The 14,816-nt window shown below is 40.7% G+C and overlaps 1 protein-coding gene across 1 annotated transcript in view; it reads left to right on the top strand.

The window, feature by feature from the left end:
• The window catches only part of LOC142007955 (histone deacetylase 9-like), a 488,069-nt gene that overhangs the window by 143,074 nt on the left and 330,179 nt on the right, over positions 1-14,816 (top strand). The window contains 2 exon segments of the mRNA XM_074984651.1: positions 6,284-6,381; positions 6,383-6,419. Coding sequence (XP_074840752.1) covers positions 6,284-6,381; positions 6,383-6,419 — 135 coding nt within the window.

The following is a 14,816-nucleotide window of genomic DNA, read 5'->3' as shown; positions in this document are numbered from 1 at the left end:
TCATCTGTAGACATATTGCTATCTACATCAGGGGAAAGGGAGCTGAACTGACATTGCTACATCTTGAAGGGTGTGGATGTTGCAAGTGTAATCTCCCTGTGTAGATTAGGCCTAAATTGTCAATATAAACACATGGGAGGTGCCCACAATAGCCTGTGCAAAAATATTAAGCACCTTGAGTTAAGTGGTAACCAATTAACTCAAGGTAAAAGTTTTGTTTTTTTTTTCAAACCATTTCCTACTTGTGGTGGGGAGGGTTAGCTCAGTGGTTTGAGCATTGGCTTGCTAAACCCAGGCTGTGATTTCAATCCTTGAGGAGGCTTTTTAGGGATTGGGGCAAATAGATGTCAGGGATGGTGCTTGGTCCTGCCAAGAGGGCAGGGGACTGTACTAGATGACCCCCCAAAGGTCCCTTCCAGCTCTAGGAAATGTGTATCTCAATTATATATATGTATGTATATCATGCAGTACATTAGCAATGTAGCCGGAAACTGCATCACTTTTCCCAATAATTTTCTTTTTACCCTTGTTTTTGTCACTGAAGGGACTGCTGCTGGAACAGTGTGTCTTGTTCTGGTGTCCACAATTCAGGAAGGATTTGGATAGGTTGAAGAGAATTCAGAGAAGAGCAACAAGAATGATTCAGAGATTAAAAAAACCTGCCTCACAGTGTTAGATTCCATCTATTTATCTTACCAAAGAGCAGACTAAGAGTGACTTGATAATAGTCTTTAAATACCTACTTAAATGGGAACAATATTTAATAACAGATTCTTCAATCCAGCAGAAAAAGATATAAATCAATCAATGCCTGGAAGTTGAATCTAGTCAAATACGATCAGAGATAAGACATAATTCTTAATGCTGATAGTAACTAGCCATGGGAACAATTTGCCAAGGATCATGGTGGATTCTCAGTCTCTGACAATTTTTACATCAAGATAGTTTTTCTAAAAGATCTGTTATAGGGATTATTTTGGACAAGTTCTGTGCCTACTGGCCTGAGAATCCATGATAGATGCAAAAGCTTATTTTATTTTACAATACCTTATCACAGTCCAAACACTTTTTCTTTCTTATTACTTACCTGAGACAAATGTCAAACAAATATTTTTTTAAATTTTTCCCTTTTTTTTTACTTAAATACTTTTTGAAATGATGTCAACAAGGATCCAAATGTATTCTAGATCTCAATTTTCCCACACAGTCCAGTATTAAAATAGTCTATACACTCACAGTATTAAGGCAATCCCTTCCTGTTGGTTCCTTCCCAATCTCATGTAGTACAGCGACACAGACACTAAAACTGTTGCTGTGCTTCATCTCCCTACACTCTTAGTATGTTGCCTCCTTTTTTTTCCCATCAGTTTTTTTATGAAAATAAGTCTTGTCTCATTTACATAACTTGCTGTTTTCAGGATTGATTTAGCAGCTGACCAGTGACTGTGTTAGTAAAGTTCATAGTCCTAATCCAGCACTGGTAGAGTCTCACCAATATTAATTGTAGTATGTGGGGATGGGGCTAACATTGCCTCTTGTAAGGGCTTGCATCTCCTCCCATTGAAGTAAATGGTTAACTTTCCATTGACTTCTGTGCTGCAGGATCAGAGCCTGGCTGTGTTGCACCAGTGATGAATTATGGCTCTGAAATTTGTAACTATAGAGAAGGCTATGATGTAAATTTCTTGGTATTAACCAAGCACTGAGGTGATGGGCCAAGTACATGGTCTTACAAAGGGATTTTCATGTGTTTGGATTTCTGCAATAATCTCTGTGCAAGTGCTCTCTGAATGAAACCTGAAGTGAGAGCTGTGTTTTCTGGAGCTCTGGCAGTGGTGCTATGCCTGTTTCTGTTTTGTTGCTAGTTTTACAGTTGTGTCCATCTTTGTTTAACAGAAGCAAAGTGCATACTCTACATAAAAATAGGCAATGTAGCAACATCATGAATGTAAAGTATACTCAATCCTTTTTCTCCAAAGAATTATACCTCTCCCAAAGTCCAAAACCCCCTGTGACAAGGGGGCAATTTGATGATAGAAAACATGGATGTCAGACAAGTCAATCTTTTGTGAAGTTCCAGAAATATAAATGAATAAAGTAATTGAGCTAATTAAAATTCAGTTGGTTATTAAACACTAAATGAAAATGATAATGAAAGAACAGCCTTAGGTGTGTGACTATGCATTTTAAAGTGCTACATTTAATGTTTATGCAAAAGAAAGTCTTTTTATATTTTAAAAAGTGATTAGCACTTTAGCAGTACAACTCTCAGGATTTTTTTTTTGTAACACTGAATAAGCTTTTAAGGTTTTGTTTTAAAATTTGACCTACTTAAAAAAAAGTTTTGATTAACACCAACCTAATATATTCCCTCTGTTTTGCAAGTACCTTTGGGAAATGTAGAGAAAAGTAATCTCATCTAGGAGCGTAAATGGACCTTATCTCATTTAAAGATATAGTTTATTCACTCCTTCTGCCTAATTTACCCCTCAGATAGGGACCTGTGTTTAATGATATTGTATTCTGTTTACTGGGATGTCTTGCCAGCAGAGTGTGTCTGACTGATGGAAAAGGCCTTCCCTTGAAGTCAGATGGCATGACTAAGTAAAGCTTAATTAGTCTTTTTTTGTTACAAAGTTTTTTCACTTTTTTTAGGCAATCGTAACACAGTATAGTTAAGCTGAGCACAAATGAGTAGGACCCCAGAACATTGTTGCCTCTGTTGGTTATCCTAGACATTGGCAATGTCTGCCTGCCACATAAGGTAAAATCAACAGCACACAGTTTCATGTCAGTGGGCTCCAAAGGGTCAGCATCTCTGCAGCAACAATTCTGTGGAGAAAACAATATTCTGCACTGAACATTAATTCTGCACATATTCAGCGATGTGCCATGGCATGAAATTCCCTTAAGAGTACCGCTGGCAGCTTTATCCACATATCTTCTCTGGAAATACCATCAGTGGACCTAACCAGGTTATTCACAGAATCACGGGCACTTTCTCATGCTCCTCTACTAACATCATCTGTGCCATCATGTGCCAACAATGCCCAGATGCTTTGTATATTGGACAGACTTCTAACTCCCTTAGACAAAGGGTTAATGGGCACAAAACAGACATCAAAACACTCCAGAACCACAAACCAGTTAGTCAACATTTTAATGGAATGGATCATTCTGTTAATGACTTAAGAGTGTGCATGTTACTGGAAAAAAATTTTCGTACCACTCTTCAAAGAGAAACAGCCGAGCTGTCTTTTATATTCAAATTCGGCACATTAACACATGTTTTAAACTGGGATGGGAATTTTCTGAGTCAGTATAGGAGTTTGTCTACATTCTTGGCTTAATCTAATTCTTGACCTTTTTCGCCCCCTGCCCCACCCCTCCACTCTCTGATTTGCTCACCTTGATCATTTTTTTCTGATTTGTCCTCTGCTTACTGTTTTTGGTTCTCTGTGCCTTAAATATTGAGTCTGTTCTGGTCTGGCTATGGTCTGAAGAAGTGGGTCTGTCCCACAACAGCTCACTTAATAAATTATTTTGCTAGTCTTTAAAGTGCTACTTGACTGCTTTTTGTTTTCCAAGCAGTGTAATTACCTTGGTGGAAGCATGCTGATATAAGTCATGTTGACTTAATTTTGTAGAATAGATATGTCCTGCGTATATTTTCCAGACCTGCAGAAGAGCTCTGTATAAGCGCAAAAACTTATTTCTCTCACCAACCATAGCTGGTCTGATGAAAGATACTGTACTTCCTTACCCACCTTCTCTTTCTGATTCTGTTTACAAACCATGAAGAGCCTGAGGACGTTTTAAAATTTCTTCCATAGCAATTTAGCCAAGGAAGAATTGTGTTGGTTGTCACATTGTGGTAGACCTACCAACTACTAATATAATTCAAATATGTCTGTATTACCCTAGGTAGAGTCTAGGTTATAATCTACAATTAAAATGCTGCAGTGGCACAGCTGCAGCTGCGTTGAGGTGGTGTTGTATGCACAGACAAATTGCTACAGTGATGGAAGGGGTTCTCCTGTAGCTTTATGTAATTCACCTCATCAAGAGGTGGTTGGTAGGTAGGTAGGTCAATGGAAAGATTATTCCATCAACACAGCTGTCAACACTAGAGTTTGTTAGTCTAACTACATCTGTCAGGGGTCTGGATATTTCATTTATTCCTATGTTGGAATATATAAGAAGGTACTTGTTCTGGCTTTACATATTTGCTGCCAAGAGAGAGACCCCTTGAAATCTCACCAGCTTCTTGACATTACATACTTATGAAGCTGCAAAAGACAAACTGTAATTTCCATTAAGTGGCACATATACCTCATAGGTTAATTTAGCTTTTTTGACTGTATGAATAAAATCAGTCTTGTTTATAGTGGCAGCATTTTTTATAGTAAATGGTTATCATGTCTGACATCAAATCTAAAGTTTAAATGTATGATTTAACAAAACAAGAAAGCAAAATTAATGAAGGAAAGGCCAATATTGCCCTTTTAGGACAATAGTGTAAATTTAATAAGTAGATCCAATTAAAGAAATATGCTTAGTGTTTTCAAGATCAGTTTCAATACTGGAGTTTCCTCACTACAGTTATAGAAGACATGAACAGAATCACAGAATCTCTGGGCTGGAAGGGACCTCAGGAGGTCATCTAGTCCAGCCCCCTGCTTCAAGCAGGATCAACCCCCACTAAGTCATCCCAGCCAGGACCTTGTCCAGCTGGGACTTAAAAACCTCAAGGGATGGAGAATCCACCACCTTTCTAGGCAACGCATTCCAATGCTTCACCACCCGCCTGGTGAAGTAGTTTTTCCTAATATCTAACCTACACCTTCTCCTCTTCAACTTCTGACCATTACTCCTTGTTCTGCCATCTGACAACACTGAGAACAGTTTCTCACCCTCCTTTTTAGAGCTCCCCTTCAGGAAGTTGAAGGCTGCTAGTAAATCACCTCTAAGTCTTCTCTTCTGTAAACTAAACAAGCCCAAATCCCTCAGCCTATCCTCATAGGTCTTGTGCTCGAGACCCTTAATAATTTTTGATGCCATTCGCTGAACCTGCTCCAGCAAATCCACATCCTTTTTATACTGGGGGGGCCCAAAACTGGACACAGTATTCCAGATGTGGCCTCACCGGTGCCAAATAAAGAGGAATAACTACTTCTCTAGATCTGCTCGAAATGCTCCTCCTAATGCACCCTAGTATGCCATTAGCCTTCTTGGCTACAAGGGCACACTGTTTACTCATATCCAGCCTTTCTTCCACCATAACCCCTAGGTCCCTTTCCATCATACAATTGTCTACAGCTATGACATGTTGCTCAGGGATGTGAATAAGCCTTCCCTCGAATGACTTAAGTTTACACTGTGGCTGTGTCTACACTACAAAAATAACTTCCAAGTGAGCAAATTTGAGTTGTACTTTCAAGTAAGCGACTTTGAAGTACAACTTCGAAGTAAGCAACTTCAAAGCTGAGCGTCTACACGCACCCTACTTTGAAGTTAAACTTTGAAGTAGGGCAGTACTCCTTTCCCAGGAATGGAGTAAGGACTTCGAAGTTGGGCTCCCTACTTCAAAGTTAATGTCAAATCAAGGGAAAGTGTTTGTAGACACTCTCCTGGCTACTTTGAAGTAGTGCCTAACTTTGAAGTTAGTTCCTAGTGTAGATGCATCCTGTGATAAGCAACAGTGTGGACAGTGCTATGTTGTCAGGAGAGCTTCTTCCATCAACATAGCTACCACTCCTTGCAGAAGTGATGTTATTCTGTTGACAGAAGAGTGCTCTCCTGTTGGCATAAATCCATCTGCACAGATGTTATGCAGCTGCACTGGTGCAATGCAGTATGTGTAGACAAGCCCTAGGTTTTCTTGTGTTTTCTGAAATGATTTTTGTGACAAGAAATACTGTTTTTATAGGAATAGAATTTCTAATTTGTACCGAGTAATTCAAATAAACGCTAAGAACTATCTCCTCAAAGCATAATTTCCTGGTGTGGTATATAATCAAAATGACAATTTTCTCTCATGAGCTGTAAGTCGAGTGAATTTTGTATTTTTATTTTGTGTAGCCATTGTTAGCATAGCCTCTGTTTTATATAACTATAGTTTGTTATGGGCTATGTGTGAGGCTGCTACAGACACTGTATTAAGTGCTTTTGGGAGAAACAGAGTGAACTATTCATTCAGATAGAAAAAGTTGACTGTCATCAAAATTGTGTTTCATGTTCCTGTACTTAGTGTTTTTCTTATTTTGCACTAAAATGGATTTAGATGGAAAATGTTTGGGATGCATTACAGACGCCTCTTTTGAGAAGCATCTTAACTATCCAGAACAGTTTGGATGCCTGCAGAGGGGTCTTTCTACAGTACCCCCCCAACATGTATTGGAATAGACTCTGGGGCTATGGTAAGTAAAGTAAACACTTGCTTACAGTTATTCATACATTTTAACAGAAGGCACGAGTGTTTGACAAATACATTTGTCCTCATTGTGTTGGATTTTCTCCTCTGAGACCAAAATATGGTATTCCGAGATCATCCATGCATACTACAGTATAAAGCAATTTCATGCTTCACAATGAGAAGAAATGAAGCAAGTTTTTAATTAGTTAACTTTGATGGTTTTTAATAGTCTGTTGCTTGTTTTTTAGTATATTTTAAAATAGTAATATTGCTGTTATTACTAACATTTTATTTGCCCAAATTAATTGCTTAGAATGAGACATTTTAAATGAATGTGTTTTGCTAACAAATACCACAGAAATTAAGAAAAGGTTCTTCTAGATTGGGCAGAAGTTAATGTGCAAATATGAGTGAGCTTTCCAAAGGATTAGCTAATTTTGGATATGTAGGATAATATACTTATTCTGGGCAACAAATATGTTGCATTTCACTTGAAGAAATAAGTTGTTATTGGGTAAGCATTTTGAGGCTGTATCACAGTTGGTAGTTACACAATTCTCAGGGTAAGCAACAACTGCAAAGTGTGAGATTGCTGTTCTAGAGTGCATCTGCAGTAATATCAAATTACACCTCATCTCTTACCAAGACAAATGTTCACCGAATGCAGTAGTTCAGGGGAAAAAATTGGCACATTATTAAGTGCTCGACTTTATTTTTGATAGAAGTTTCCCTTATTGTGGGAAATTATTTGGGAGTGCAACTGAAATGAGATTTTTGTTTTTACAGAGCAGTTACACAGTCTGGTTAAATTAAGGTCCCATCCTGCAAAGTACCTTTACTTGTCAGTCTAATCAGTGATGACTCTATATTATGTTTCATTTTTGATAACTTTTTTTAATTTATAGAAAATCTTTTCTCAGTCTATTCATGAGCAAATATATTGTTCACTAGCTTGATTTGTGGAAATGGAGTGGAGTAATTCCTAATTCCTTATGAATATAATTCTCTTATTCTCTCAAATAGCTGGAAATTGCCAAGGGCTATCCACTTATAGAATTTTTCATTTAGCAATGCAGTTGTTTTCATGTTGTTAAGCATTATCTCTTGTAAACATTTGTGCATAATCATTGGTACAAATTTATCCATGTTGTGCAGATATTTTTGTTTGGCCAGTGTGGTCCACAATGTCAGTAATAACTTGAAACACATCAGGTTTTTTCCCAGCTTGCTAAGTACTCGACAGATAAGTAGCTCCTCAACTCACCCTGCAGTACCGCTCTGAAGAGTTTTCACTCCTTTAATGTCTCAGGTTACTTCTGTCTCCTCTGCTGGGGCACTCTGGCAATTCTTCTCTGCTTCCTGTCCCACTGAGCTCTGGAAGTCCTGCTCTCCAGGTCTCCTTATTCATAAGGAACAGGAACCATTGAGAGACCCATATCTGCTCCTTCTGTCCCTTTTCTGACTAGCTGTCAGTTGACTCACCGAAGCTTCCCCTCTCAGGGTCTTTCTCAGTGTAAGTTGAGTTACCTTCTCTTAAAGTTCAGTTGGGGTCAGCTGCCCAGTCATAGGTACGCTTGCCCTACTTCCTCTCAAAGGACCCTTGTCAGCCTTTGACAATACTACAAAACAGGTGGGACGGGGAAGTGTTCTTTGTTCTTGTAAGGAAGCATTCTTTAAACAAAACAAATATACCATGTTGATAAATAAATGAAGCAATTGCATAGCCAACTTGCATGTAGAACTCCAATTACTCATTTTCTTTATTCAGTCATGTTAACTGCATATGCAAGGTGCGGTCCAGATCTTGCAACAGATGGCAACACATAAATGGACTTCAGTAGGCCGCCCAGTAGCTGCAGTAATTTGCCCCTGTGCAATCAATTGAAAGATCAGATATTAAGAGTGCAATGAGTAAGTTTTCCATATCCATTTCCCTACTTAATTACTTGATGAATATTAAATTACTTGAAGAAAGTGTAAAATGGATTTTTTTTCCCAGATAGCGTGGAGATCTGAGTGCGGAATGGACAGGGAAATGTAACTCTGGAGGCAGGAGCTGAACTGATCATTTTTGCTGTATGTCTTCAGTGGCGCTGACAGCTGTTGTGGGCCTTGGGGCAAGGTGGGAGAGGGGTCTGGTTCTGTACCCCAGCAGGGGTTGAGCCAAGGGTGGAAGGGGTGGGGCCAAGGACAGTCAGCCTTTCGCACTTATTGTGGCGCTGGATCTACCCCATTCCTCAGAGCTGCATGGAGCAGCAGAGCACTGCTCCCGCGGTGTTTCAGGGGGGCCCAGAGCTCTGGCCACTGCTGCTTTGGTGGTGGAAGCTGGAGCTCTAGGTCCCTTTGAAACACTGGGCAACTGCCCCCTCCCCCCCTACTGTTGTCAGGCCCGGGCATTTTGACTGTATTGCTGACACTCACCTTTGGCCTTCTGGCTGGATGTATAGTCCCCAGTGTCAGCGGCCACAGTATTTTAAGAGTAGTTGAAATACATGTGACTTACTGACATTTCAGATGCCTTTAAACCTATGTAAACACAAATCATAGAGTTAGGCAATTCCACATCTCTGCTAGTGTATAAATGAAGAACCATCACTAGGCTAAAACAAGAACATAAAAACGATAGTTAGAGCGCTATACATGGGCTCGTGCACACACACATTCCCATGCAATACAGCGAAGTGACAGTAGCACACGTAGCTCAGGATCCTCATAGATGATTTTAATTTTTTAGCTTCATAAAAGAATTAGGCACATAGTAGCTCCATCATATGATGTCACAGTTACTCTGAAAACATAAACTTTTTCAAAAGAGATCAGGTCAACATTTTCTTCTACTCAGTGCTCACAATTGGGACTATAATTTTAAAAGAGCTAAAAGACCCCAGAAGCTCCCATTGGAATATTTAGAACTAGATGTTTTAAAAAAAAAGTGTGAGCATGTTGACAACTTTTGAAAATCTGGTCACTTGTGTCAAGTGCCTAAGTGATCTAAGTGCCTTTGAAAATCTAGTTTAACTCCTGGCTGCAGAATCCTGAAAATTCTGTTTCTCGTCCCAAGCACAGCTTTTTTGAGAGCTTAAAAATGTATCTTGTGCACAGAAAACATTGCTTTTCAATCCACTCTGTTATGAAAACATACACAAATTTGGCTTTCTGAAAATAAGAGGTGTGTGTGTGTGTGTGAGAGAGAGAGAGAGAGAGAGATGTCTAGAAGAAAAATGGCATTTGTCTAACTATATATACCTAAACATGGAAGCAGTAAAAATTTAGTTTCATTCAGAAGGTCATGCCAAAGGTACTCATTGTTATAGACCAGTGATATTTTACTAATACTGAAAATGCCACCATGTGGAAACGGTCTAGTACCAGCTAAAATGTTATGTCTGTGGTTTGGGGGCCTAACCTGTTCTTAGTGAAATATGGCAAATCCCCATGGATGATGCCTATACATACTACAGGATGTTTTTTGGTGTACATGTGATCACTATAAGACTTCTGTACACTTACATAGTGCCTTCACTCCAGTGATCTAAAAGCACTTTACCAGCATGAATGAGTTGTGCCTTGAACACCCTTAAACAGGTGAGTAGGTGAGGAAAATTAGCACAAAGAGATTAAAGGTGAGTGTACCTTTCACTGCAGTCCTCAACAAGAAATAATGTATAAACAGCACTCGCAAAGAGTAGCACTGGCAGACACTGGGCCTCAGAGATGCAACTAAATTCCATTTGGTCCCAGAGGATATTAATTTTTAGCTGAACTGTACCAGTAATTAATGACCATCCTCCCTATGCTGACTCAATTACAATGTACACCCCTCAGGCATTGCCAATGGAACTGGGGAGCAGTCTCAATTATTCAACAGCCCCCAGAATAGATGGGTGCAAAGGCAGGTAAAACAAAGTAAGCTCCTTGTGCCTCAGGGTTGCAAGATCCATACCGCATCTCTTAGTGGCACAGCCCCTCCCCCTGCCTCAGCACACATGCCCACCCTGTGTTGAGGTCTGTAGGTCTTTTTTTCCTTCTCATTTATGTATGGCCCCTGACTGATTTTTTTTTCTGTATCTCAATGACCTCTGACTGAAAAATGGTCCTTGCTACTACCTTACTCCTTAACCTCACAAGGTTTCTGGAAGTAAGTTGTTTGGAATGCAGCTATAGTACTGGTTGAATTCTGTAGTCCAACACTCTCTCATCCAGCAACATCAGTAATCTGTCATGATTTTAGTTAGCTGGATGACCATTTACCATGGATGTGGTCAAGTTTTCCACAATCCCATAAAGTTTGGTTACAGCTACCAGTTTTGTCTCTTAGAGCTGTTAATTAGCTATTTACCCCCTATGTCCTCTAAGAGCCCAGTAAGCAGTGGACATATTGGTAATGCTGCTAGACAATATTGACCTCCTGTGATTCAAAAAATTCTCTGGTTTGGCACTGGTCGGGTCCTGAGGGTGCCATACTGGAGTTTCAACCTGTATACTGATAAGCACCACAGAGAAGCCCATCAGGAAATGAAATAATCTTGTTTTCTGAGCATGGTTTGCATAATGTACAATAAATAAGCTATGGGGCCACACATTCAGAAATTAGGAGAAAATGAAATATTGAATAACTGAGCCTTGTCCATCCTGGGCACTGAATAAGGCAAGGGACCTAGCTGAAAAGTTATATTTGATCACATAATTAAATATAGTATTATAATCCAGACATAGAAGGGGAGAAATTGTGGCTTTCCAGGCAAGCTTAATTCTGGCTCTTCTTAAGTTTGGATTTCTTGACTTCTAACAGTTTGTGTGTGTGCAAAAAATACATGTAAAATCAGTAGGTTGAAAATAGAACCATAAACTAGTAAATTTGTGATGTTTTCACTTCATTATATTGTTGGTGCATGTTTGAAAGTTTTCAGAGAAGAAAAGTATGTATGTTTGTTTATTTTAAATAACAGATTTGAAAGCAGAAAGGGAGATCACATCTCTTATCCTTAGCATTTCTGCAGTGAGGTACGTTATCTAATGTATGTACGGTGACCTAGACCCTGGAACCTCCAACCAGAAAGTGAAACACAGCATTCACTCTATATTCACTGTCTTCCAGACAGTTACATAACCTCATTATGTATGCAGTAAAATCCTGCAAACTTTTCTAGAAATGTTTTGTTTTTTTGACAGCTTATTCATTTTAAATAGTTCAATGAGCTTTTTTCTTAATTTTAGATATTTTCTGCAATGAAATATTTTGACAAATTATCTTCAGCTTTATTGCACTTAAAATATTTTGACAGATGTAAAATGTTTCAATCTCAGTTCAAAAATATTTTGAGGTAGGAAAAAATGCAAGGAGGTAGATTTAAAGTCTTGTGTTTGAAAACATCACATTCAGATGCTTCTCTAATTCAGTGGCATTCATGGGATTTAGTTCTGGTCATGATTGCTGTGTGTGCTGTGTATATTTTATTTTCACAATATTTTTAAAAGAGAGGGACCATTTCTGTCTGTGTAAAGATTGTACTGATCCATAAGAATACAAAATATTGTCAGTTCTTGGTTATTTTAAAATGTTTTTGATTTTGATACTTGTTCTTGAAGCCTAATGACTGATGTATTTTTCCACAATCCAATAAACGCTGTAAGGCCAGATTCTGGTCATGTCAACAGACGTCCATACCAGTGTTGATGTTAACCCAAGGCAGAATGTGTACCAATGAACACAGGTAATTGGGAATTCTTCATTGAAATATTTTTCATCCAAAAATCTTGTTTACTGGGGAGAAGGTTCTAAGGTCGAAATGGGAGAATTTCTGGTCCAAATGAGAGAGAGAGGGCCTCAAGGATAATCAGTAGTCCAGTGGCTAGAGCAATCGGACATCCCCATGAAGAATGTGGGAGGCTTAAGTTCACATTCATGTGAGTGCCGTAACCATTAGGCTATGGAGAGTCCATTTCCTTGTTGGCTCATGAATATTTAATTACTTATGCATAATAGAAATAGTTGCTGCCAGCAGCAGGGATGCTGGAGGAAGGGTCAGAATGAGTCTGGCTTGAGAGGGAGAGAGGGGCAGGACTAGCTGGAGAGCCGGTGGTGATGTGAGAAGGGAGTATGAGTGGTCCACATTTACAAAAATGCTCATACACCCCAGAAATTCCTGTGTATGGACCTGCCCTCACTTGCACATAGTAAAAGCTAAAAGTGCTTTATAAAATTGATTGATATTGATTTGCTGCATTGGACACCATAGGTTAATGTTCAAACACAAGTAGCCATACACTGCAAGTCACAAAGCAGCTATTTAACCATTGAATAATATGTTGAATTCTTAAAAATAAAATGGTCTAAACCAGGGGTTGGCAACCCTTGGTACATGTGCCATGATTGCAATGCCAGCCCCTTTTCAGCAGCACATGGAGGGAACTCAGCCCTACCTCTCCATCCCACAAGCAGTGGGGGAGCAGAGGGATGGGCGAACCCCACTCCCAAGCCAGCCAGAGGGTCAGGCACAACGCCTGCACCATGACCCCTGTCCTGCTCCCTCCACATAGAGCAGAAAGCCTAGTAAACTGCGGCAAGGGGGCAGTTCTAGGGTGACAGGGCTGCTGTGGTGGGAGTTGGGGGGGCACAGCTGTGGGTAGGGTGGGGAGGTTTCTGTGGGTGCGATGGGGGAGAGTTCTGAACTGCGGCTGTAGGACTGCTACAGGGCTCTGTGCCTCTGCTGGCTCCCTGCTAAGAGCTGTGGGGCTCCTCACAGGGCTGGGCTCCCCACAGCCATGGAGATGCCTTGTGCCCTGCACAGCTGGAGCTCTCTGGTCCTGGTGCTCTCTGGTCTAGCGACATCCATTATCTTGGTGGACGAGGTGTGTTGTGGGACGAGAGAGTTTCAACCTGTGCTTTAGCAGTGGACACTTTCCTGACTCAGTCCAGTTGGCAAACAGTAAGAAAGCAAGGTTGCATCTACACTACAAGAAAAATTTGAATTTTAAGGCAGTTAGCTTGATACTACCATGTCAGTGTCTTCACTGTATATACGATTAGTTCGATTGAGGGAGCACCAATATCGAGATTACAAAATTGCAGTTACCTGATGGGTATAGTGCCAAGATCGAATTCAGAAGTTCAATTAAAGGCCAGTGTGGAAGTGCCATGTTTTAAAATCAAATTTATTAGCCTCCAGAGGTGTCCCATATGTAACCCACAATGCACCTCACTGCTCTGCTCTGGCTACTGCTTTCTAATTAATTAGGTGACAGGAAGACCATGAATTTCAAAGCGGGAGCAGCAAGCCTGTGGCTGTGGGCTCATGTGTGTATGAGAGCCTGAGAAATGTCTTTCTTTCTTTGCTATTAGCACTGTGAGCGCATCTACCCATTAGAAACAGCCCCTGCAGGGAGTCTGTGGTTCTGTCTCTACACTTGTTATTTTTTTCTGTGCTGTCTTGCTCCAGCTGCTGCCCTGCCGCACTACATGGCTACAAGGCTGCTGTGAGGGTCATGCTTGCATAAGACACTGAGAAACTTCTCAGTGGTTTGCATTTGTGCGCGAACCCCCTTCCCTCCCCCATATGCACCACGCAGTCGGGGTCTTTCCCTCACTTAGCCACATCACGTGGGTAGCCCCCAGTCCAGTAAAAGGGTGTGCCTGCCATTCAGAGCTAACAATGCTGCCAGGCGGCACCATGTGATAGATTGCATGCGTTAAGGGCTCCAAGGATGGGAAAGATATTCGGGGGCTTGCAGCCACTGGAGGGAAGTCTACCCCCAGAGGCTAAGATACTCAGAGAGGACCACCTCAGTGGGTCCCCCACTGAACCCCTCCCCTGCCCATAGCATTGGACCACTGGGGCTTGCTGCCACTGGGGGAAAGTCTCCCCGCCCCCAGCAGCTAAGATGCTCGGCAAGGACCACCTCAACTGATTTTCCCCCCTCCCACTTAACTCCTGCACGCCCATAGCGTGGGACCACTGGGACTTACTGCTGCTGCGGAGACATCAACCCTGGTGGCTAAGATATTGGAGGACTTGCTGCCACTGGGGAGGGGGAAGGGGAAAGTCAAAAATTAGTTTTTCCCCAGACTTTTCTATCCTCTTTCTTCTAACTTTGAGAATACAGTCTGGGCCCCTGGGAGGTGGGACGCTCACTGGATGGTCAGCTGAGAACACTGTCATTGCAGAGAAGCCTTATAGGTCACTGGAAAGCCAAAGACTCTCCCCATCAGCAATTCTTTTTTCTGAAAAAAATATCGTATCTTCTTTTTCTTTAAGCTTTTTGGGTCTCTTTATTATTTTCAAAAAAGGCAAAAATCTTTTTTCCTAGACTTTTCTATCCTCTTTCTTCTAACTTTGAGAATAAAGTCAGGGTCCCTGTATTATTTTCAGGTATCAGATGCAATTACAGAAGCGGGGACACT

The sequence above is a fragment of the Carettochelys insculpta genome, chromosome 2, assembly GCF_033958435.1.
Source record: "Carettochelys insculpta isolate YL-2023 chromosome 2, ASM3395843v1, whole genome shotgun sequence".
NCBI lineage: Eukaryota > Metazoa > Chordata > Testudines > Carettochelyidae > Carettochelys > Carettochelys insculpta.
The sequence above is the reverse complement of the archived record's forward strand: the minus strand, read 5'-3'. Positions and strand labels throughout refer to the sequence as shown.